Here is a 25048-nt window from a genome sequence, read left to right as displayed (position 1 = left end):
CTTCAACAAAACATTAACCAAAGTAGTCACTAAGCATTATATTAAGCGAAAATAAGTCTGTCGGAGAAAGACAAATACCATATGATTTCACTCATTGGTGGAATTTAGAAAACAAACTGAAGGTTGATGGAGGGAGGTGGGCAGGGGATGGGCTAAATGGGCGATGGGCATTATTAAGGAGGGCACTTGCTGTGATGAACACCGAGTGTTGTGTGTTAAGTGATGAATCACTAAATTCTACTCTTGAAACCAATAGTACATTGTATGTTAACTAACTAGAATTTAAGTAAAAACTTGAAACAAAAAACAAAAAAAAAAACAAAACCAAAGTAGTCACTAAGTGAATATTCACTGCTGATGAAGACAAAAGTGAGGATGTAAGGGGCGCCTGGGTGGCTCAGTCGGTTAAGCATCAGACTTTGGCTCAGGTCATGATCTTGCCATTTGTGGGTTCAAGTCCTGCACCGGGCTCCATGCAGACAGCTCAGAGCCTGGAACCTGCTTTGGATTCTGTGTCTCCCTCTCTCTCTGCCCCTCCCCTGCTCACACTCTGTCTCTCTCTCTCAAAAATAAATGTTAAAAAAAAAAAAAAATGAGGATGAGAAAGATGAAATCTATGTGGGCTTCCATTGTGCCAGGGGCTGTTCTGCACGTTTGACCTGAACTTACTCATTTAGCCCTCCCAACAGGTACTATTACTATCTCCACTTCCTAAAGACGTTAAATCCCAGAGTGATTAAGTACCTTGTCCAGGCCATAAGATAGCAGGGGTAAATGTGCACCCTTGTATCCACATCTGGCTCTACAGAGTCCAGCGTGTCCTCATTGAAGAGGACATCGAAGGAAGGACGTAACTATGACAATCCCAGCCCAGAACCACTCTGGAGGGGCCTCACTGCACCCAACAGTCTGTCTCCTAGCAGCTAAAGTATAAGCAGAGGAAGTGAGCCACCAGCAAAGCCACCTCACCATCTAGTGGGTTAACTTAACTTTGTTCACATATTCTCAAAATGTGTTACCCAAAGAACATACCTGTCTGCATGTACAACAGTGTCATTCATGCCCAACCAACTCAAAATGGTCTCTGAGAAGTGAGACAAAGGTATCACCTCTAAGGCAACACACAAAGCTTTATCCCTGAAGGCTTCAGCTGAATGCCTGCCTTGCTACACAGAATACCTTGTGGCTCATTGTCACAGAGACCCAAACAAGGACAGTGGGGTTGGGGGAACCTAGGCTCTAGCTCCTCCATATCAGTTCTGACCCAGAGAACAAGATACTTGACCTCTCGAGCCTCAGTTTTCTCCTCTCTGACCCTTTAGATAGATGGAAGGACAGACAGAAAAGACACCACCTCTCAGAGTTGTGGTCATCAGTAAAGAGTTGGCCCTTCTCCCCTCACCACAGACACAGACACATCCCAACAAGTGACATAAGGTCACCCCACTGCCATTTCTAATGAATTAAATCCTGGGGCAGAGGGGGTGAGAACAATGGAGTTTTCCTTACATTTTCTGACACACATGGTCCTTTCACATTCAGAGACACACAAGGACCAATGGCTCCTGCAACTTTCAGCTCCCGAGAGGTCTAAAATGGAAATACAAGGCAGCATAAAGTTAAAATTCATTGAGAGCCATCCTCTCACGAAAGACACAGCTAAAACTTACAGGAAAAATATGGCAGCATTATCATTCCAGTGAGAAGAAATCCTACGTGGGTTATTCTCTTACAAACTTTTCCGTGACCACTGTAATCGGATAAAAACTAATAAAATCCTCCTTTAGAAACTGCATTAACTTTGTTCCAAAGACGATGCAGCATTTTGAACTTTTTCACCTTTGAAATTATTGTACACATAGAAGAAAATAATTCTGCCAAAAATACATTTCTTTCCAATCCCAAGTACTTAGCTGTAATTACTTATAATCTCTGATCAGTGGATATACTGTTGTATGTTGCTTTAAAAATGCTTAATTCAAGGGGCACCTGGGTGGCTTAGTTGGTTGAGCATCTGACTTCAGCTCAGGTCATGATCTCACAGTTTATGAGTTCGAGCCCCGTGTCAGGCTCTGTGCTGACAGCTCGGAGCCTGGGGCCTGCTTCGGATTCTGTGTCGGCTTCTCTCTCTGCCCCTCCCCTGCTTGTGCTCTGTCTCTCTCTGTCTCTCAAAAATAAATGTAAAACATAAATAAATAAGTAAATAAATAAATAAAAATGCTTAATTCATGAACTCCAACATAACTACATGGCCAACATACTTAGATTTTTAAATCTCAATTCATTAAAGTCTACCTCTCTTCAGCTCAAAAAAAAAAAGAAAAAAAAAACTCAAACATTTGAGATTATTTAAAGTTTATCTCTAACTCTCAAAGTAATAATCCCAATTGTATCACGTAGCAGCCCCTTCTAATGTTTTCTCAACAACTCAGAATGAAGTGTGTAGGGTTTTCAGTCCCTACGAGAAAAAGGAAGACCCAAACTCCCACTACTGCACTATTTCTGAGCACTCTGGTTAGTCTGCAGACAGCCACTAAATATAAACATGGTTTTGTGAATGTGGTGGCCCATACCGACGGCCATGGGGGTGCTCAACACCACGTGGCAGCCTCTGTGCTCAGCCTGCCGCCACTTCTCAGGCCTGCTGTCCTAGAGCAGGACCAAGCAGAGCCTGCAGGGGAATCAGACACCTCTTTGCATAAAACATTAATATACAGGTCACCCTCAAGAAGCACAGTAATAGAATCAATATACCTTGTTCAACTATTTTGCTGGGAACCTTTTAATTTACTTTTTGATGTCTGTGTCCAGCAAGGTGAGGCTTCTACAAATCTGACTACTAAATAAGTAACAACACTCTTCTTCCATTAACGTTTATTTATTTTTGGGACAGAGAGAGACAGAGCATGAACGGGGGAGGGGCAGAGAGAGAGGGAGACACAGAATTGGAAACAGGCTCCAGGCTCTGAGCCATCAGCCCAGAGCCCGACGCGGGGCTCAAACTCACGGACCGTGAGATCGTGACCTGGCTGAAGTCGGACGCTTAACCGACTGCGCCACCCAGGCGCCCTCTTCTTCCGTTAAAATTTTAGAAAGTTATCATACCTTCACTTCCAAAGTAGCACCAAACGCCATGCGAAAATCTCCGTTGAAATCTTTAGTAAAAATTCTCTGGAAAGTCTGCTTGAAGAGAGAGGTGTTGAAAGAGTCTCCCATCACCATGTGGCCTCTAGGAAAGAAAGAAGAAAGTGAACATTTAGGATGACTGAAAGCCACTCAGATGCTTCCACGGTGTTCACAAACAGTAATTTAAAGAAAGAAAAAAAAACTCATGTCTGTGAAGGTGCTACTAACTTAAATGGGAAACAGCAAGTTCAATTTGTACTTAGGAAAGACACTATTTTCAAAATATCAAAGATAGGACTCCTTAGAACAGTTCTAAATCTGTCCCACAGAGGTGGTCACACAAATCTACAGATGATACAACCTCATACTATACACCCTCACATGTTACAAAAATGAGTGCCTGTACAAACTCAAAGTCCAAGCAGACTCTATGATATAGTTCATTCTATCACACAATGTCAATCCCTGGTTGTGATACTGTGCTATATTTCTATTAAGACACAACTTAAGACACAACCACTGGAGTTGCTAAATGGAAGAGCATGGACAGACCTCTCTGTAATATTTTTGCAATTTCTTATGAATCCGTAATTATTTCAAAAGAAGAAGAAAACAGAAGAACCCTTCATTGGTAAACCCACAGGTTTAATGGGTCATCTACTGAGGAAATGCATCCAGCTCCCCTCATTTACTCTCCTCTGACAGGGGAAACACCCAGGCTGCAGGAAATCCTTTTCAGGTTAATTCACTGCCTCAAAACATTGAATCTTTGCCTATATGTAAATTATCTCTAGTGTATGGTATCCCTTCTTGAAGTTAGAGGAAAATACTATTCAAAATTTGAGCAGTTCATGTATTTGGGCAGATAAGCACCACCTGATGCAAGTTATGCATCTAGTCATTGATCATCCAATAGGATTTCAGAATTGGGCAGGATACAAGATCATCTGGTCCAGCTATCTCAGAGTGCCTGACCCCTCCAGGAACAGAGATGGCTCTTTGGCCCTATACAGTCTACTCTTCTCACCCTCCTTAGTCATGGGATCCATGGTTTCCTGAGGAAAAAAAAAAAGGCTACATTTCCCAGCCTGCCTTGCATGTGGCTGTGTAACTCAGCTTTGTTTGTTGGAGGTAGGCTTCGTGATTTGTGGAGGGCCTTCTCATGGGAAGACGCATATCTTCCTTGGACCCCTCCTCCTTCCTGCTGCTATAACACAGCAAGAGCCCGGTTACCATCCTAAACCTCAGGTAGCACAGAAAGGTGGTGGAACAGCACAGGAAGGGCCTCAGCCCCAGGGATAATGAAACTAATATCCCAACCCTGGCTGCCTATTTCCAGTGTCTACTTCTGTTGCACTCACACAAACCTAATCCTGACTCACACCAACCCTGCCAGGTTATTATTACCCTATTAGACTTGAACTCCTCCAGCATAGGAGGCCACACCCTCCACAGGTAGTCCATTCCAGGCACGAACAGTGCTGACCGTTAATACGGTCTGTCTTCATACTGGCTCAAATTCTATTTCCCAGCAGCGTCCAACACTGGTTCTAGTTTTCCCCTTTGGTCACACATGTAACAAACAAATCTGATGCCCTCTCCGCAGAAGAGGCAGTCGATTGTTCAATATAGATCTTATGCCCCATCTGTCTTCAGTGGTATCTTTTCTAGATCCTTTAATCGCTCTCATTATGACACAGTTCCGAGTACTCTCCGCCACTCTTACTGCTCATCTTTGAACTGCCCCAGCTCATCTGTACATCCCTTTTAAACTGAAAATGCTCAGAATGGAAGACAATATAATCTGGGTGTGCCTGGCACCAAGGAAACTAAGCACTATGATCTTCTCTGAAGACAATCAATTCCTGTAACACAGCCTACCTACCTTGCCTTTGCTGGAAGTCCTCCCAAATGGTTGGCTCACCTTGAGCCACAACCAAAACCTCTGAGACTAATGTCACTGCTAACATGTTGCCCTGATACCATATTTGTGTAAGAGGTTATACGACCTAAACACCAAGTCATTCAGGAATCAAGGACCTCGCTGAGAATCTGATGGAAGTGATGGTCCCTCTCCACTGGAGATACACGCTCGCGCACACACACACACACAGGTGTATAAACTCGGGATGGTCACAGTAAAGCTTTTCGATAGATGTTCTAAGATAAGAGCTCTTGGAGGATACCAGTAGGAATTCATCCTACTAAATGCGGTTCACTGGTATAGCTATGTCAGTGTCATTTGGGACCTGGTCACCTAACAAATCTGCTGCTCTCTGGGACAGCTTCGGTGACGAGTTCAACCTTCTACGTGCCCCTTCTTTGCTCAGTGAAGACCAGTAGCATTGCTGGGAGCTTGTTAGAAATGCAGAATCTCAGAAACACGCCACAGGTCTATGCCAGCACTTCTCAAACTGTTCTGAGCAAATCACCTGGAAACTTATTCAAATGCAGGTTTTGATACAAAAGGTCTAGGGTATGGCTCAAGATACTACATTTCTTGCAAGCTCTCATGTGAGGCTGATGCTGCCTGTGCTCAGCCACACTTTGAGCACTAAGGGTCCACACCGTGGTTCTTAAACCCTGCTTCACATTAGAAACACCCAGGAGAGTTTAAGAAATGCTGATGCCTGGGTCATACCCCATGAGGGACAAGACTCAAAGCAAGAGTAGTTTTTAAAGTTCCCAGGAGATTCTAGCATGCAGCCAGCTTCAGATCATTGGTGCACATGAGCAGTTCTCAAGGCTTTCTGTGCACCAGAGTCCCCTGGTAAACGTGTAAAAGCTGACTATTGGGCTGCAGCCTCATAGTCTGATTCAGGAAATCTGGGGTGAGACCTGAGGAAGTGCACTTCTACTCAGTCCCCGGGAGCCCTGAAGGTTGCTGGCGAGGCCCCATCACGCTCTGAGAACTATGCTCTACACCATGACCGGTTCACACAATACAGACACAGGCTCTAAGCATGCCCCACCACGTACCCTCAGGCTGAGCATGTGCTCCGTGTCCGTCATGCTCCTTGCCACTGATACCACAGCCTGGAGCTTTCTGAAAGCTTATCTAAGTCAGCCACGTACATCCTATAGTTCCACCACTCACTTCTCTTTCCTTAAAACACACACACTTGCCTTTCCCAGGTATTTGTTGTCAACATACCCAGTAAGATTTGCACAACACTTCATCTCCAGAAGTCCTGTCTGATCAAGGGCACAAGCGTAAATATCAATGCAGTGACCATTTGTAGCAGTTCGGTTGGCAAGCATCTCGTAGTGCTGTGAAGAGAGAAAAATTATGTTTAGGAAAGAGCAATGTTATTCACTAGGTATGCCTTACTATACCAAAGGGATGTAACCAAACTTAGGAATATGGAGATAGTTTTCTTTATGACATCCAAATTAAATCAAACATACAGTTTTCAATCTCAAAACACATTTAGCAGTTTTAAGACCACCCACTCTAAGTAAGGACTCAGAACTGGGGCAATAATTTAACAACAGCCAATATCTGGAAGGTCATCTCATCACGATCAACTTGCTGACCACAAAGCATGGTCTCAGCAAAGTAGCTGTCACTCCAGAGCAACCTAGACCCAGCACCAGGATACCAGAATTACAGCCTGTGTTCAAGAGCACCTACCTTGGTCGCCTTTTTCATGAAACGTGCATTATCTTTCTCAATATCATGCCAGGAACGAATAGGAACCTTTAGTTCATCTCCAACTACCATGCCGGGCCCTTGGGTGGGGGGACCTCCAGTAAACAACATAATCCTGGCTCCCGTGTTTGGAAAAGTGCCCTAAAACAGTAAATGGCAATATTTTAGAAACATACCGCCCACCCCAAGTATGCTTCCATTTCTCTAAAGAATACTCCAAACAGTTCTCATCAGCTGTGCTGAACACTGTTGACAGTACAAAATAACACAGATAATAACACACAGAAGCAGCCTTGTGTCTTCCAGCCTAAGGGCTTCATACACTTTTTTTTAATTCACTGTGAGCACCTGCCATTGCCCTAATGGCCTCGTGTTTCTCATGCAAACTTCTGATATTTTCAAATCATCACAGGACTCCTTCATTGTGGATAGTAATAACAACTGAAGTGCTTTCTAAGTCAGTTGACTCAGGTCACAAATGATTTTCAAACAAGGCTAGCAAACACAACTTGAGGTGCCCTGGTAAATTCTGAGTTACCTCCAATAGGCCAACGGCAATGGACAAAGCAACACCAGTGGATCGCAAAGGTCTCTTCCCCTGAGTCACAGGCCATGGGTCCCTCTGCAGCTCCCCAAGGAGATCAGTGAGGTTCATGTCAATCTTGTGAATGGGCTGCAGAAATCTGCATGATTTTCAATGGACACATTAATCCTGGTTTAATAAGTACTCTGGTTTTTAGCCCTAGGTGACACACAGTCACAGCTCTGCAAAATAATTACTCACAGTAGAAAAAACTTACAATTTTATTTCTTCAAAGCAATTTTAGCCAGGGAAACAATTTAAAACTGAATACAGAGCAATTTACATATATATGTGTGTGTGTATATATATGTGTGTGTGTGTGTGTGTATATATATATACGTGTGTATATATATATACACGTATATGTATGTATGTATAGTATGGGAAAAAATGATTTTAAATATCAGTTTTAATTACATTTTAAGCAGCAAAGAAATCCTAAAGACAGGTCTAATGTGAATTCAATCCATGCATAGTTCAGGTACATGGACCACCTTCATCATTCTAAAGATCCACTTTATTTAAGTGTATTTATTTATTTTGAGAGAAAGAGAGAAATTATGTACACACAAGCAAGGGAGAAGCAGAGAGACAGGGAAACAGAGAATCCCAAGCAGGTTCCATGCTGTCAGTGCAGAGCCTAGCGTGGGGCTCGATCCCATGAACCATTAGATCATGACCTAAGCTGAAATCGACAGTCGGATGCTCAACTGACTGAGCCACCCAGGTGGCCCCAAAGATCCACTTTAAAGTGATTCTCAAGAGTTTCTCTTGAGCCTTCAGAGTAAACACAGAGAAGCACTGGTTTCTTACCACAGTAAGTGGCTGTCCCCAGAATGTCAGACAATGAATTTTATCATGTTTGCTGACTGTTGCCGGCCATAGGCAGCCCAGGCAGTCAATGGGCTGAGGAAAATAAGTGCCTGGTCCTAGGTTTGCTTGAGGACACCCCACAGAAGCCTGTTGTTTTATTTAAGACTCAAAAAAGACAATAGCCATGCATAAGAGGAGGGGAAGACTCGAGTACAGTGGTCTCAAAACCTTTGTGATGATATAACACTAAGAGGAAAAACATTCTGAACAAATCTACTACACACACATGTGGGTGTATATATGTATGTGTAACTACACAATTTAGTTATTAGTTTCAAATATATACCAACATGTTATACAAGTCATTAAACATTAAATACTGGTTAGGCTTAATCATTTTTTTTTTTTTTTGTCTAAAAACAAAAAAACAGAAGTTCTAACATTTTTCTTCCCTCCCTTCAGTGGAATGCCCTGCATGCCCACTACTGTGTGTGCAACATTCTATGTTGGTAGCTCACCTGCTTGAAACGAAAGGGTGCTCCTGTGGTTGACCAGGTCTTGCTTGCTGCATGGGCATGGCAGGCTTGGTGAGGCCCAGCATATCCTACAAAAACCAAAAGGACTCATTTCCCACAACACTAGATTGAATAACCAACTACTTTTTAAGAAATCTCCTTGCTCCTGCTTGTGTACAAACAAGGCACAAACCTGTATTTGCTTTGCGGTTAAATCCTTGGTCCCTCGGAAGACATAACTTTTGGAGATTCCTTCACAGCTGAGCTCGTGAACCTGCACCATCCTCCCAAACGTGATCAAACCCACCAGAGCATCTGGAGGAAGGAGACTCAGGGACATCTGCAGGGATTCTTTGAGTGCTTGAAGGTCATCTTCTTCCAGGCACGTGTCAACCACATAGAGGAAGATCAGAGGGGATGGAGCACCTCGCTTTACGCAAAGAAACACAGTGTGATGATCAGTATACAAACAGACATAACCAGCTCTTTTCAAAGCAGATCAGGTATGTAAGTAACAAGTCTCGTCTATATTTACTGTCAGGAAATATGGACATCTAACTAACTTCTACTCACTTCGTTAAATGACAGTTTCTATTAAAACAAACTAAATGTAAAAACTATTTGCATCCAACGATTTATTCTACATATTTTCAAATGTTTTATTCTTAAGAGAGCACAAGTAGGGGAGGGGCAGAGACAGGGGGACAGAGGATCTGAAGTGGGCCCGACGTGGGGCCCGAATGCACAAACCGTAAGATCATGACCTGAGCCAAAGTCAGACACTTAACCAGCTGAGCCACCCAGGTAACCCTCTACATTTTTGAATGCCTTCCATGTGCCAGACACTGTTCCAGGTCCTGGGATATATCAGTGAACCAAAAGAACAAAGATCTTTGCCTACCTTAAGGAGCTGATTTTCTGGGTGGAAAGAGTAGGGGGATGCCAGGAGTAGAGGTAGGGGGCAGGTTCCAGTATTACATAAGAGATCAGGGAAGCCTCAATAAGAAAGTAACATTAGAGCAAAAACCCAGAGGAGAGGGAAGGAGCAATACAGACATAGGAGAAAGAGAATTCCAACCTAGAGCAAAGGCCCACAGGCAGGAGCATTCCTGGCATGTCCAAAGAAAGTCATGAGACCCATATGGCTAAACGAGGACACTAAAACAAGTTGAGGTCTGAGTGATAATACAGAGCTGGTCCACAAAGAGCTTCGAAGACTCTCTCACTCAAGGTAAAAGGGAGTCATTTTCACCATTGGAGGTTTCTGAACACAGAAACAACATGACATGTTTTTAAAGAGTTACTCTGGCTTTTGGGTTAAGAATAAACTGTAAGTGGGAAAGGGTGAAATTAGGGAGAAGGGTTAAGAGACTGCCCAGTAATTCAAGCAAGAGGCGATGGCTGGCCCAGGAAAAAAGTGGGGGAGAAAGAAGTGGTTGGACTGTGGATAGATTCTGAATATAGACCCAATGGGATTTCCTCATGGATTGGATATGGAATGTACAAGAAAGACAAGTCAAGGACGAACCTAAAGTTTTTAAGCTTGACTACAAGATGGAGTAACCTTAACAGAGCTGGAGAAAGCTATGGGGACAGGTGCTGAACACAACCAGTGACCCCTTTTTTAGCCTTCTATCAAGATTGTAAGTAATGCCAATGAGTGCACACACACCATGACCAAGTGTTTAGGATCCATCTGCCCTCATAGTTTTAAATTGTCCAGGGACACAGAAGACGAAGAGAAACTCAATATTTAACACCATTCATTAAATACGCAACAGAGAAGTTACCTGTATCACATACTCAATTGTAGAAAACTGGGGCATCAATTCAGCAGGCTGATTTACCTCAGATATGCCTGTATAAGCAGGAGGAAACTGAAGAGAAGGAAACAAAGCAACGTTTTATTAGGGCAAAAGATATTTATGTTATACCTCTTATTTTCCATATATAAAAAATAGGTAATGTCCATGAATTAATTCTGAAAGCACAGAACACAGACCATGTAACTAAAAATACAAACATCAAAATTTTAAATCGAAATCCTGCCTTACATTTATATCCCATTGTAACTTTTTAAAATGTAGTTTGAGGGTATGTTGTAACTTTGAGATGATTAAAAAATGTACCAGTAAAAAACATTTTTTTAAGCACTGTCTTGCAAATTAAGGGCAGAGATTTCAGCTGTCTCATCAATAATTTATGTGGGAGGCCGTGCTTTACCAGCTGGCAGTGCCCTTGCAGCCCCCTGTGTTCTCCAAGGCCAGATCCCAGGAGTGTGACTGAGCTTCTCTCTTCAAATCCCTTTGGAAAGTGACTGGTGAACTAAGCAGGAGATGGGAGTCAGGAATGCTGAATACTGATGTACTGTCCACCAGTAGTTCAAGACATATTGGCCTGGGACTCTAGTCTCCAGGCAAAATGCCTTTGAGAGAAGTGCCACTGGAAATAGAAATGAACCCTCAAGCAACTTGCTAAGGACCACCCTAGAGCTTCCTCTTCATTTTCCCCATCTTTCTTTTCATGATGTCTTACAACATGAAGCTTCCACCACTGCCCTTTGGAGAGTCAAACCTCTGTTTTCAAACTTTGGAAAGACAAACCTTTTGCTCCACATTTCAAAGAGGACAGAGAACTTGGAGAGAGTTCAGAGAAGAGGGATCCAAATGATAGAAGCGATAGAATGTTGATATGTGTAGAGTACGGTTCTACAGAAAAGGAAGGTAAAAGATGGCAGGCATATGAAACAGAAATGGTAAATGAAACTGTAAGGAAATATGTAAGGAAACTGTAAAACCATCTTTCTTCAAAGTTAAAAGTCATAATTTGGGAAACAGACTTAAATTAGGAACATTTTCATTTATACAGGAAAATATCTGATGAACCATGAAAGTTAAAAAATAGTTTTAACCAACAACAAAACAAAAAGAAGCTACAGAACAGCAATTCTTATAACCAAGAGGAGCCCTATGCAAATGAGGCATTAAAGAGCTGTAATTGGAACTGAAAAAAAAATTTATGTGGATGACTAATTCTTTTACCTTGGGTTTATTATTTTAGCTGTTATCAATAAAGTAATACATGTTCATTGTAGAAAACCCGGCAAATACAAGAAAATATAAGAAAACAGGAAAAGGAGCACTTGGCTGGCTCAATTGGAAGAGCACGTAATTCCTGATCTTGGGATCAAGAGTTCAAGCCCCAAGTTGGGTGTAGAGATTACTAAAAAAAAATAAACTTAAAAAGAAAAAAAAGAAAAGAGGAAGAAAAAACTCTTTATGTTCCTACCAACTAGAGACAGCTAGTCAACATGTAGGCATATTTCCTTCCAGACTTTTTCTACTTCCGCACAGATGAGCTCATCCTGTATATACAATTTTGCAAACTGTTCTTTATGCTTGACATTGTATCACAGGCATTTTGTCTTTAAATTGACGTTTTAGATCAATTAGATTGATGTTTTACCCAATGTTTTTTATTGTGGTAAAACATGTATAACTTTTGCCATGTTAATCTTTGTTCAGTGTACAGTTCAGTGGTCTTAAGTATTCATCACCACCATCCACCTCCAGAACTCAATTTTTTTTCCAATGGATGACAGAAGTTTAATATCAGAGAGCAGAGATTTACAAACACAGTGACTGAAATTGTATATTTATTTTCACATGAGAGTACCTTCCTGTCATCCACCTAATATTACTTCTTTTTCAGTGTAACTTAACTCTAAAAATCATCCACTATCATGTGTCCTGAACCTGTGAGGGTGTGATAAGCCCAAGTGAAAATCTGAAAATTGTGTTCAATGAAAATTTCCTTTTAGCGAACAGAATACCATTTAAACAAACAAACAAACAAACAAAAACAACAAAATAATGACAGATGACACAAACATATGGGAAGATGTACAATCTTCATGAATGGGAAGAATTAGTATTAATAAAATATATATACTACCAGAGGAACATAGAGATACAATGGACTCCCTATCAAAATGCTAATAGCATTTTTCACAAAAGTTGAATGAAGAATCCTAGTATTTGAATGGAACCACAAACAAATCCAAATAGAAAGCAATTTTGAAAAGAAAAAAAAGAAAACAGAACAAAGCTGGTGGCATCATAATTTCAGATTTCAAGGTATACTACAAAGAAAAAATACAAAACATCATGGTATTGGCATAGTTACATAGATCAATGAAACTGAATAGAGACCCACACTTACATGGTCAATATATTTACACCATTAGAAAATTAAACAGGTGTATGCAAAAGAAAGAACCTGGATCATTTCTTAATGATATATAAAAATAAAAGCAAACTGTATTAAAGACCTAAATGTGAGACCTGAAAACCATATATTTATTTTTTTTATTTTTTATTTAATTTCCAGTTAGTTTACATACAGTGAAATATAATTTCATATACATCATATAGTGATTCGACATTTCCATACAGCACACAGTAATCATTACAAGTTCACTCCTTAATCCCCATCACCTTTTTACTACATTCCGCACTAACCTCCCTCTTGGTAACGATCAATTTGTTATCAATACTTAAGTGTCTGTGTTTTGATTTGCCTCTTTCTCTTTTTTGTCATTTTCCTCATTGGTTTTCTTTCTTAAACTCCACATATGAGTGAAATCACATGATATTTGTCTCTTTCTCCCTGACTTATTTCACTGCCTCATACCCTCTAGCTCAGTCACTTGACTTTGTTAATATCAAGAATCCGTTGTTGTTGTTTTTGTTTTGTTTTGTTTTTTTGGCATAGTAATATTCCATTATATATGATATATATATATATATATATATATATATATATATATATATATATCCATTTCTTTATCCATTCATTGGTCAACGGACACTTAAGCTGCTTGGAAATTTGGCTATTGTAAATAATGCAGCTATAAATATCTGGGTGCACATATTCCTCTGAAATACTATTTTTGTGTCCTTTGGGTAAATACCTAGTAATACAATCACTGAGTCTTAGGGTACTAATATTTTTAAGTTTTTGAAGAAACTCCATACTGTTTCCCAGAGTGGCTGCACCAGTTTGCATTCCCAAGAACTCAATTTCTTTATCTTGCAAAACTGAAACTCTGAACTTATAAACATTTCCTCATTATCTCCTCCCCTGGATGTCCTGATATTAATCCCTTACAAGATTTATGATTAGCAAATATTTTGTGGACTACATTTTTACTCTGCTGACATTGTCTTTTGATGCCTTAGAATTTTCACTATAACTGTATTAAACATGGACCTCAATTCTGAATGCCTTTAAGAGTTGCACATACTCCTGAATCTCTCATGGAGGTGAATTTTGAATGGTACCTGCTCATAATTCCCAAGCCTATACTTAGTACACTGATTGGTCTATTTATCACTGGACTTACTATGAGATGTATCAAAGAATGAGATTATTATCTGCAATTATGATTAAATATGTGAATAAATAAATGCATGTTATTAATATCTTAAGAGGTACTAAACCACTATATGCTATACTGGAAATGATTAAATTTTTCTAACAGCTTTATTGAGATATAAATTCACTCTTTTAAATGTATAATTTGATGATGTTTTAAAAACATTTATTTAGATAGAGAGTGTGTGCATGAGCAGGGGAGGGGCAGAGAGAGAGGGAGAGACAGAATCCCAAGCAGGCTCCACGCTGTCAGCACAGAGCCTGATGTGGGACTCGAACTCACGAACCATGAGATCACGACCTGAGCTGAGATCAAGAGTTGGACATTTAATCGACAGTCACCAGGTGCCCCAGTAGTTTTAAAATTTTTAAATCAAGAAATGCTCAACATTGGTACTTGGACCCTGAAAGTTATAAAGATCAAAAAGTGAAAATTCAGTAATGTACACACTATGCAATTAGAATAAACTGAAGTCAAATGAAATATACACGACATATCTGTTTTCTTAGGATAACATATTCACTGCCTACAGAGGACATCAAAAATGGGAATTTTATGTCCCCTCCAGAGCAAATGATAAAAACCCACATAATGAAACTGAGTCATCGTTCAACAGAAAAATCACATATGTTCAGTGTTCAATTATGCTTAACAAAAGCTATTGCCTTGAGGTCAGCAGAAATTGATGACTACCCAGACAGACACATATTCAACCTTACTTAATTTTTTTCAGAGTAATTCAACTAAAATGAAACACAGAAAAACACTTAAAAAAATTCACATACCTGATTTCTTTGGAAACAGAAATTACAGGCCCAAAGTTTTGCTCGATAATCAACCTGACTGTGAGAAAGATAAATATTATAGCTAGGTGCCATTTTCATTTGTAATGTGGAAAGCATTCAAATGTAATCTTTAAGTTTAGTAAGTCTCATAGATATGTTTCAGATATCATTCTGAGCATGAATGGATGGAGTGATGTAAAATGTCTACTGCAGTTAAGAGTTATGGCTGTTAAATACAAAAATGGCTGTTAATACCAAAAATTTCCTTCAAACAGCAGCACTGAAGAATTAGTAAATCTTTTTTTCTCTTTTCTAATTCCCTTGACAATATTTAAAATGTCATGATTTTATATAAGTTACAGGTTATTCCCTTTTGTCCTGTTCTTAACATAATCTGTGTGATTTTTCTAGCACTTTTATTGTTAAGATACGTGAAACCACTAAATTTCAATACTAAATTTCACACATGGAAACACTTGCCTGACTTTCACCTCACCTACCTCACTTGAAGAAAGGTTGGGAGGCATGCTTCCTAGAACTGGTTAAAGGTAATGCTTCAGTTAGTTTTTTCTCCCTTTCTGCACTTAGAAAATTAATAAGCAATGGCTATCACTTTGAAAGAAGAGTAACAGCATCTTATGAATGGGTGTAATAAGTAAAAGTAAGGGGAATGAAGTAAAAAATGTTCCTTCATATGAGTCTTGTTTTTCCCTCATATAAAAGTCTTACCTTTTAGACAACATTTCTGATACTCTTCACCTGTTTAAAGATTCTTTCAAATAATGCCCACATTTCAGGAAAATATCATAGGTCATGATCTCAGGTACAAAACATTACACTTAACCATCACTAAGAGTTATAATTTCTTCCACCTATTACTTCCTGCCATACAGCATCACCATACCAGGTAAGTATGAGAAAACCGTCAAAAGCTTTCTGATTTTTTTGGGAAAATGCTTCGAAAGGTACCAATATAATCTATGGTTAAACCAAAAACAAATTGAAATAAGAAAAAAAAGTGAATTCCAATCCTTTCCCTTGACTTCTACCTCATTCCTGTAAGTTCCAATTTTATCTCAAATATTAGGCCAGTAAGACTCAGACTTCTACAAGCATTCTTTTTTAAATATATATATATATTATATATATATATATATATTTTAATTGTATGTAAATCCTAGTTAACATATAAGAATGGTTTCAGTAGAATTTAGTGATTCATCACTTACATATAAATAACACCCAGTGCCCATCACGAGTGCCCTCCTAAATGCCCATCCCTATTTAGCCCATCCCCCCCACCCTAGACTTCTACAAGCATTCATCACCTCAGAATCTCACCATCTACTACTAATCCCAAATTTGATGATTTGCCCAAACTGAATCACTTTTATGAGAATCACATAAAAATCATAATATACTGCATTCTTCCTTTTTACTAGTTTTAAAAAGAATTCATACCAAAGTGGATTGAGAATGGCTTTGCAAGTTGGCCGGCTGCAGAGCACAGGTTCATATTGTACGGGAGGCAGGTCTGGACGTTCTTTCAAAGGAGTGAGGAGACAAGCCAGGGGAACAACCATTCTTGTAGCCTCGAGGCGGCTGGAAGGCCACACATTCCAACTAAAGCGCACACCATCTCGTTCTTCATTCTGCTGAATGAACTCCAAATATGTTGCCATAGTCTAAAAAGAAACTATAGATGAGGCTTTTTAATTTTATGTGAATTTCTCAACTAAACTTCAAAAAAGAAGATGGTCACCCAACAATATTCTTTAAACACTAAGTCTGGGTGGCTCAGTCAGCTAAGCGGCCAATTTCGGCTCAGGTCATGATCTCACGGTTTGTGAGCTCAGCCCCGCGTTGGGCTATGTGCTAACAGCTCGGAGCCTGGAGGCTGCTTCAGATTCTGTGTCTCCCTCTCTCTCTGTTCCTCCCCTGCTCGCACTCTGTCTCTCTCTCAAAAATAAATAAAGATCAAAAAAAAATTAAACACTTAGTCTAGAAGAACTGGTCACTGTAGGATGACATCTCCCTTCCCTTTAACTCCCAAAGCCAATTAACTTCACAGTTCTCTTTGCCTACTATTCCTTCTCAACTCTCCTCTCTAGCACTTAAATAAAAGAAAAGATGTGGGGGGTTTACAATCATTTGATCATTTCCAAGCTGCAAGTAGTTGAATAATACTAATGTAAACCTCCTCATAGATCATGCAACATCTCAACCAAGCCAGTTCTAATTCCCCTTCCCCAAGAGTCAGTCTCAAGCCCTGTTTCAGCATCCAGCTACCTTCCTCCCTGATCCCCTCCCTTCCTTGCTTTATTAAAGCAAACACTGCATTAAGTTCTACTTTCCAAGTGATCTTGTTTTTGTGCCCTTTCCCCTCCTCTGTTACCTGGGGAGACAAGAACTGGATGCTGACGTTGTGAGTCCAATTTGTAATGAGAACCACCACCAGTTCCTAGCAAAAATATTTCTACTTGGAATCACCAAAATTATAATGCTAAATTTGCTATCGTGCTGGGCGACTCCTTCACCAGGACCTTTTCACCAGGGTCGCTTATGTTCATTCCTCGAAAAATTCTGGTTGAGGGGCGCCTGGGTGGCGCAGTCGGTTAAGCGTCCGACTTCAGCCAGGTCACGATCTCGCGGTCCGGGAGTTCGCCCCGCGTCGGGCTCTGGGCTGATGGCTCAGAGCCTGGAGCCTGTTTCTGATTCTGTGTCTCCCTCTCTCTCTGCCCCTCCCCCGTTCATGCTCTGTCTCTCTCTGTCCCAAAAATAAATAAACGTTGAAAAAAAAAAAATTAAAAAAAAAAAGAAAAATTCTGGTTGATAAAATAACCATTTAGACTAAGCTTTTCAAACCCAGACAATGCCAACTCCATTGAGTGTTTCATACACCCTATTTGCATTCTAAAGTCTAGGCTAAGGCTAACACATATCTCAGCCACCTAGGGTTCACGGGAACAAGACCCTCAAGAAAAAGGGAAAAACAGGCAAATTAAAGAATCTATGTTATTAATGGCCTCTAGTGCTCACTTCCTGAGGTGCTGAATAATAAGTGTCTCCAATAGTAAGTGTTATTATGAGAAGTGCCATACTGTAAATAATACGGACTAAGAGAATGATTTTTTGAGGGTGGGGGGCAAAGGGTGGGAGAGAGAGAGAATCTTTTTTAAAAATGTTTATTACTTATTTTAGAGAGAGAGATTGAGAGAGCTCCTGCAGGAGAAGGGCAGAGAGAGAGGGAGACAGAGGATCCAAAGGGGGCTCTGCACTGACAGCAGAGAGCCCAATGCAGGGGGCTTGAACTCACAAACCAGAGATCATTAACCCGAGCCAAAGTCGGATGCTTAACCAATTAAGCCACCCAGGTGCCGCAAGAGAGAGAGAATCTTAAGCAGGCTCCATGACACGGGCTCAATCTCACAACTGTGAGGCCACAACCTGAGCTGAAATCAAGAGCTGAATGCTTAACCGACGTAGCCACCCAGGGAATGATTTTATGTGGCCAGAAAAGCAAATGAAGGAATTAGCCCACTACACGCAACCCAGACCACAAAAATTCTAAATGTTTGCTCCAACTGACACTCTAAGGCATCTACTTGTTATTTCTGACAAAGGCGGGAAACTGAAGCACCCTTTACATAGGAGGCCCTTCTGCAGCTACGAAGTGGCAAAGGGATAACTCAGGTGGGAATAAACGCAAGTTCTAATATCACAGTTCTCAACAAGTACCTCAGCAGGTTTCATTCACTGACTGGTACCCACTCAAAACATTAATGAAAGATACTGGCTCCATCCAATGTCCCCAGGCAGCTACATATTAAAACCTGCTCTTTCCGTTTCCCACTGTCTCTTCCCGTCGCCTCTTCTAGAACATGGATTCTTAAATCTGGGCACAAAACCAACGGGGCACTTCAGAGCGTCAATAAATCTTCTGAAGCTGTATGCAAAATTGTGTGCATGAGCGAATGTGCATTTTTCTAGGGCGGTCGATCTTTGATTCACATCATATTCTCACAGGGGAGGAGTTTCTGAAGAGGCTAATAGATGAATGGATGAGTTAATGAATGAATGAAAAGAACTTTAAAGGTTCTGGAGGAGTGTCTGCCAAAAATACACACACGCCAAAAACTGAACCGGTCATTCCATCAAATCATAACTTCTCAGGACACGGTAGCCAAGTTTAAGCACAGTTTAATGCTTCAAGCGTAGTCCGTAGCCCCGGATCCTAGTTCCAGCTGTCACGAGGCAGAAGTCATTCATCCCATTTCAGGTTACTCAACTCTAAAAAGAAACCTCAATCCTTCCGCACCCCGCGATTCCTAGGGTTCCCGAGCTAGAAGCCGGCCGGCCGCACCGCCTGACGAGGAACGCGTCACTCTTCAGCAGACCCCTGGGTCACTGAGTCCCTAAATTCCTCTGCCCGCCAAGCCGCCGAGAAGAGGCTTCGCCCAGGAGCAACCCATTCGGTCCCTACAGAGACTCCAGTGCGTGCCCTCGGCTCCCCATCACCTGCGCTCCCACTCACCTGGCAAGAGCAGTTCACCTGGCCGCGTCCGCACCCACAGCTGCTAGAGCCCCGCTCCGGCTCCCACCGCCAAGTCCAACTCAGCTCTCAGACGACTGGTCAGCGACCCTGTGCGTCACGCCACAGCGCCGTCCTCTGGCCAATCAAAGAGGGCCTCCCCCGGCGGAGAAGCGGAAGCAAGACTCTCAGTGAAGCCACGCCGCCATCTTGGAATGGGGCAAGCAGGTTGTTCTCAGGCCACAAAACCACCGCTCCTCAGACCCTACTTTCCTCCACGTTCACCCCTAAACGTTTGTGCTTCAGAAAACTCAGGTGCCTGCGCGACTGTTTCCTAGGTGCAGCCGGCACGCCTCAGGGATTCGCCCTGATCCAACATGACTTCCGCCCGCCCAACTGGGAAGTCCCTCTCATCGCCTTAGCTACCGGGAAGCGAGAATGATGACGTGTGGAACCGGAAAAAGGAGAGGCGGAGGAAACTGAAGCTTGCCGGGAAAAGGTGTCAGCGCATCAAGGGGCGGGGCGGGGCAGGGCAGAGGGAGCGTGGGTCCGCACACTACCTTTGGGAATTCAGCACGCGTAGCAATACTTCATTATGTTACTGCTCGTTATGTTGACTTCGCGTTCTCTTCGGGGATTGACACTAGCGCACAGTTACTCTCTGCGTGTCTGGCTCTGTCCTCCATCTACGAGAAGGTGAATAATTGGGAGTGGTCATATTCACGCATCCTGGAAGACTAACCAAACTCCTAAGTATATAAGAACACAACTTTCTACAGCCACTACAGCCTTTATATACCTTTTTCTAAGTGACAAAAATGAGCACGTTTATTAATCTGACTCCGAGATACAGCCTGTCTATAGTATATTTTTTAAAAGAAGCAAAGCTATGTAAACTTAAAATGATGCTTAGAATATATCTAGACATCCAAGAATTACCATTAATTAGCTCAACTTAGTACAAAATTTTCAGCTACTTACAGAACACAAACTAGTTTTAGGTCAATATATTATGAAACATACTCTTAATATAAAAAGTCTGTCAATGATTCATTTTTGTAGAACAAATTTACGGTTTTCATGTTCCTAAACCATGTCAGAATAACATTAGGTTTTACATCATTAAGTGAATAAATTTAGGCAGTTTGCATTAATCTCTCAGTAAGGAAGCAAACTCAATTAAAATAAATACACATTTGTATTATAGTTTACCCCGAGAAAAGACATAGCTGTGTGGGTGTTTTTTTTTTTTTTTTTTTAAACCAAACGTTAAAAGAATATCATTTACCAAAGACTTGCTTTAATTATTTGATCCTGGCTTCTTTCTATACTAGAATTTTCTAAGAAGGGTTTTTAAAATTCCTACACATTTAAAGTATTGGAAGTTTAATTTCATTATTTTTGGGTAGTTTTAGGAATATTTGATTTATGTAAGTATGTATTTATCTCAATAAGCCAGTCAGAACAGAGCTCCTATTTATTTATTTATTTATTTATTTATTTATTTAATTTTAGAGAGAGATGGTGAGTGGGGAGAAAGTAGAGGGGTAGAGGGAAAGAGAGTCAATCCCAAGCTGGCTCCACACACATCGTGGAGACTGACTCAGGCTCTATCCCATGAACAGAGCCAAAATCGAGTTGGATGCCCAACAGACTGAGTCACCCAGGCACTCCGGAACAGAGCTCCTTTAAGAGACATACTAATCTGGGGTGCCTGAGCAGCTCAGTTGGTTGGGCATCTGACTCTTGATTTTGGCTGGGGTCATAACTGATGAAGTTTTTGGGGTGATGGGGGATTTGTGGGGTCCAGAGCCAACGGCCATGAAATAATTCTTGAAGATGTTTTTGGTGCAAAAAGGTGATTTTATTAAAGCATGGGAACAGAACCCATGGGCAGGAAGAACTGCACTGGGGTCTTGATGGGAAACTCATTATACCCTCAGGTTGGGAGGGGGTCAGGGATAGAGTAAGTCTCTAAGGAATTTTGGAAGCAAGGTTTCCAGGACCTTGAGGGGCTAGCTGTTGCTAGGGAAACACCATTTATCACTGTTTAATAAAACCTCATGAAGGGTCATGAGACTCTTCATCATATGAAATGCATATCCGGGGGCCATAAGCTTGGAATATGATTGCCAGCATATATCTTGGGGCAGTTGAGATAAAGGAAGTTGATTTACAGGATCCTTGAGGTTGGGGTAATGTTAAGCTAAGGTTTTCTTTTGCCCCTAACAAAGTGTCATTATCAAGGCAGCTGAGCTTCTAGAGGGAGGTTACTCTGCTGATTTCAAGGACTTGTCAGTGGGCTGTAGACAGTAAGGGAATTCAGTTTTTCGTTTTCCTTAGTCTCCCACATTACCATGGCAAGCACTTAAACCCCTTTCCTTTGTTCTTGGGTAGTTGGGAGTGTCCGAGGAATATCACACATATTCCATGGGGGGGGGGGGGGTAGAGTACCAGCCTGAATTTTACCCTCAGCCTGCCTCATGCTCCTTCATCAATGATGTCACTGTTCCTGGGTTCCAGCCCTGTCCCACTGACAGCCTTATGTTGGGCTCCACACTGTTCGCACAGAGCCTGCTTGGGATTCTCTCTCTTTTTCTCTGTCCCTCCCCTGTGTACGCTCTCTCTCTCTTTCTCAAAATAAACAAAAAATTTAATTAAGAAAAAGAGACATACTAATCTAATTTATTAGAGGTCTCCAAACTTAGTAAACATTTCACACTCCACAACATGTGAGGGCCTTTCTTGGTTATAGCCATAAAGACACAGAGATGCATAGACATAAAGAAAGTATACAGCTTTGGGGCGTCTGGGTGGCTCAGTCAGTTGAGGTCCGACTTCGGCTCAGGTCACGATCTCGAAGTCTGTGAGTTTGAGCCCCGCGTTGGGCTCTGTGCTGACAGGTCAGAGCCTGGAGCCTGCTTCGGATTCTGTGTCTTCCTCTCTCTCTGCCCCTTCCCCACTCATGCTCTGTCTCTCTCTCTGTCAAAAATAAACATTAAAAAAATTTTTTTAATTAAAAAAAAAAAGAAAGTATACAGCTTTGATTCTACAACTTTAGTCACAGGTCAGAAGTGAACACAGAAACACAAAAACTCACCAGATCAGATATAGAGTCATTCTTCTTCCCGGGAGGCATGAAAATCTTGACTGATTTGAACTCATAAATAGACAAAAAAGGCAAACAAACAAAAAAGACCAACTAGATTCTCTGCCATCTCTTATCCAAAAGAGAATATATCTCTATAACTACCAATTAACTTAGTGAGACCACCAAATGGTCAGAAAATAAAGTCAAATTCCTGATTGTTGTTGCCACCAATGATGAGAAACATATTGGCTGTAGATGTATCAGAAACAAAACCAAAAATACAAAATCATTAAAGAGAAAAAACCTAGAGAAACAGAATCAGTTTATTGTTGTATGATTGCCACTTGAATATTCACTGTTCACTCTGAGAGCCAAAAGCAAAATATTCCTGGGCTTAATTAAACAGCCCACAAGGTATTCTTCAGCAACATGATTTACCTGATTTTGTTAGGTGAATCCATTGGGATGCTGGTGAAACCTTCAAAATTGTTAAAGTTTCAAAAAGGTAAAATTCTGGTCCTCATACAAATATAAAATGAGCATATGTCAAAAACTCATTTATTAATGAGGTAACAAGTAAGGATGTTCAGACTGGTTCAAGGAAGAATTTGATTTATAGATTCATATTCTCTACCACACAAAACTCATTTGCATTGCTGTGGACAAGACTCATTTGCATTGTTATGGACAGGAGACATTTGCATTACTATCAGTTTTCTGTAAATTAATTTCTTTCTCTGCAGAGTTGTAAAATAGCTTAGTCAAAGATAGAGGCACATACCCCTTACAATCAGATGACCCCAGAGAGTCCTTTAAAAAATGCCCAGCATTCCATGGAAGTTCACCCATGGACTTTTGACTATTTCAAAGTCTTTCACAATTTTCATGACATATTATTCATCATCAATAATCTAATTTCTATGTTTCTGGCTCAGACTTACCTAACATGAGATTCATATAACCGGCAACCTGCTAGATATCTCTGGGGTTTTGGCACCTGAATCTCCATGTGTCCTGTCAAGTTGATTAAAAAGAAGGCCATTAGACTGATGTGGCTCTAATGCCATGACAGCCTACATAAGTAAACTAAAATGTAAGTACAGAAATGCCTCAAGGTTATGAAATTGAAACACTGAATACAATCAACAGCCAACTGGACAATCAAATAATTTCTTCTCTTGGCTTCTACACCTTTTCTGTTTAAGTGTTTTCCCTGACTCCTGTTGACAGAGGGCTCCTAACCACTTCCGGTTTGGTGCTGTTTGATTCAAATTGAATATCGCTCAAATAAACTCTTACAATTAAAAAAAAATTTTTAATGCTTATTTTTGGGAGAGTGCACATGAGCAGGGGAGGGACAGAGAGAGAGGAGGACAGAGGATCCAAAGTGGGCTCTGCACTGACAGCAGCGAGCCAGATGCGGGGCTCAAACCCACCAACTGCAAGATCATGACCTGAACCGAAGTTGGATGCTCAACCAACTGAGCCACCCAGGTGCCCCAACTCTTACAATTTTAGTATGCCTCAGTTTATCTTTTAATGGTCCTAAGCTGAATTCATTGTTCCCCTCGCCCTAAACTAACCTGTCTCTTGTACTTTCTATTTCACTTGAAGATACCATTCTCCTCCCAGTCATCCTAATAACTAGGGAGTTATTCTTGGTCCCTCCTTGTCTCTCGTGGGGTTCAGAACACACTACCAAAATATGACAGAGTAGCATATTTAATATTTAAAATTTTTTTCAACGTTTATTTATTTTTGGGACAGAGAGAGACAGAGCATGAACGGGGGAGGGGCAGAGAGAGAGGGAGACACAGAATCGGAAACAGGCTCCAGGCTCTGAGCCATCAGCCCAGAGCCCGACGCGGGGCTCGAACTCACGGACCGCGAGATCGTGACCTGGCTGAAGTCGGACGCTTAACCGACTGCGCCACCCAGGCGCCCCTAAGCTGAAGGATTTTGAGACAGGGTAGGTGCAAGGAAGGACCCACTGACCTTCCCTGTCTCCCCTCAAACAGGTCATAAGACCATCATATGAGAGGTGCTCTGTTTTTACCAGGAGGAGACATTTGTTACCTCTGCAGACAGATGGGTGAGCTACACAAATGCCATCTTGGATAAATCCACAATGCCTATCTCTCTGTGACCCGAAGCATTCTCCATAATAGCTACTCCCCTCCCACACTTTCTTTTGTCTAAACATACTATTAAGTACACCCTTGGGACATAACATTCTTAACTTTCTTTGGAGATGTGACTATGACACAACTATTCTCAAACATTTCCTCCTGTGGGGTGGGGGGTCTCCCAGAATGTATTCCCCAGCCTCTAGGGCTAAAAAAGCAGGTCTTATGAGAGATAGGGCCGCAGAGATCTACTCATCCCCTTAGTAAGCCATTTCTGTAGGGGTGCCTAGGTGACTCAGTTGGTGAAGTGTCTGACTCTTGATTTGGGCTCAGGTGATAATCTCATAATCAAGACCCACATTGGGCTCTGCACTGACAGGGGACTCTGC

At 41.3% G+C, this 25048-nt stretch overlaps 2 protein-coding genes across 3 annotated transcripts in view; both read right to left on the bottom strand.

Moving 5' to 3' along the window:
- Positions 1–19877, bottom strand: part of SEC23B (SEC23 homolog B, COPII coat complex component) — a 45851-nt gene extending 25974 nt beyond the window's left edge. Inside the window, exons 1-11 of one of the 2 annotated variants that reach the window (XM_045445429.1) lie at positions 19446–19877; positions 16373–16607; positions 14912–14969; positions 10480–10566; positions 8883–9119; positions 8693–8778; positions 7317–7461; positions 6761–6919; positions 6281–6396; positions 3106–3229; positions 1510–1590 (exon numbers count right to left, since the gene is read on the bottom strand). In XM_045445429.1, the coding sequence (XP_045301385.1) occupies positions 1510–1590; positions 3106–3229; positions 6281–6396; positions 6761–6919; positions 7317–7461; positions 8693–8778; positions 8883–9119; positions 10480–10566; positions 14912–14969; positions 16373–16593 (1314 nt within the window). In that variant the 5' untranslated portion in view covers positions 16594–16607; positions 19446–19877. The remainder of the gene's footprint in view (positions 1–1509; positions 1591–3105; positions 3230–6280; positions 6397–6760; positions 6920–7316; positions 7462–8692; positions 8779–8882; positions 9120–10479; positions 10567–14911; positions 14970–16372; positions 16608–19445) is intronic. The other variant, XM_045445430.1, reaches the window with a different exon arrangement.
- Positions 19878–23075: 3198 nt separating this feature from the next.
- POLR3F (RNA polymerase III subunit F) overlaps positions 23076–25048 on the bottom strand; it is a 31279-nt gene continuing 29306 nt past the window's right edge. The window contains exon 10 of the mRNA XM_045445424.1: positions 23076–23547. Coding sequence (XP_045301380.1) covers positions 23506–23547 — 42 coding nt within the window. The 3' untranslated portion in view covers positions 23076–23505. The remainder of the gene's footprint in view (positions 23548–25048) is intronic.

This window comes from Leopardus geoffroyi, chromosome A3 (assembly GCF_018350155.1).
Source record: "Leopardus geoffroyi isolate Oge1 chromosome A3, O.geoffroyi_Oge1_pat1.0, whole genome shotgun sequence".
Taxonomy (NCBI): domain Eukaryota; kingdom Metazoa; phylum Chordata; class Mammalia; order Carnivora; family Felidae; genus Leopardus; species Leopardus geoffroyi.
Note: the sequence above shows the minus strand (reverse complement) of the source record. Positions and strands in the feature narration are given on the sequence as shown.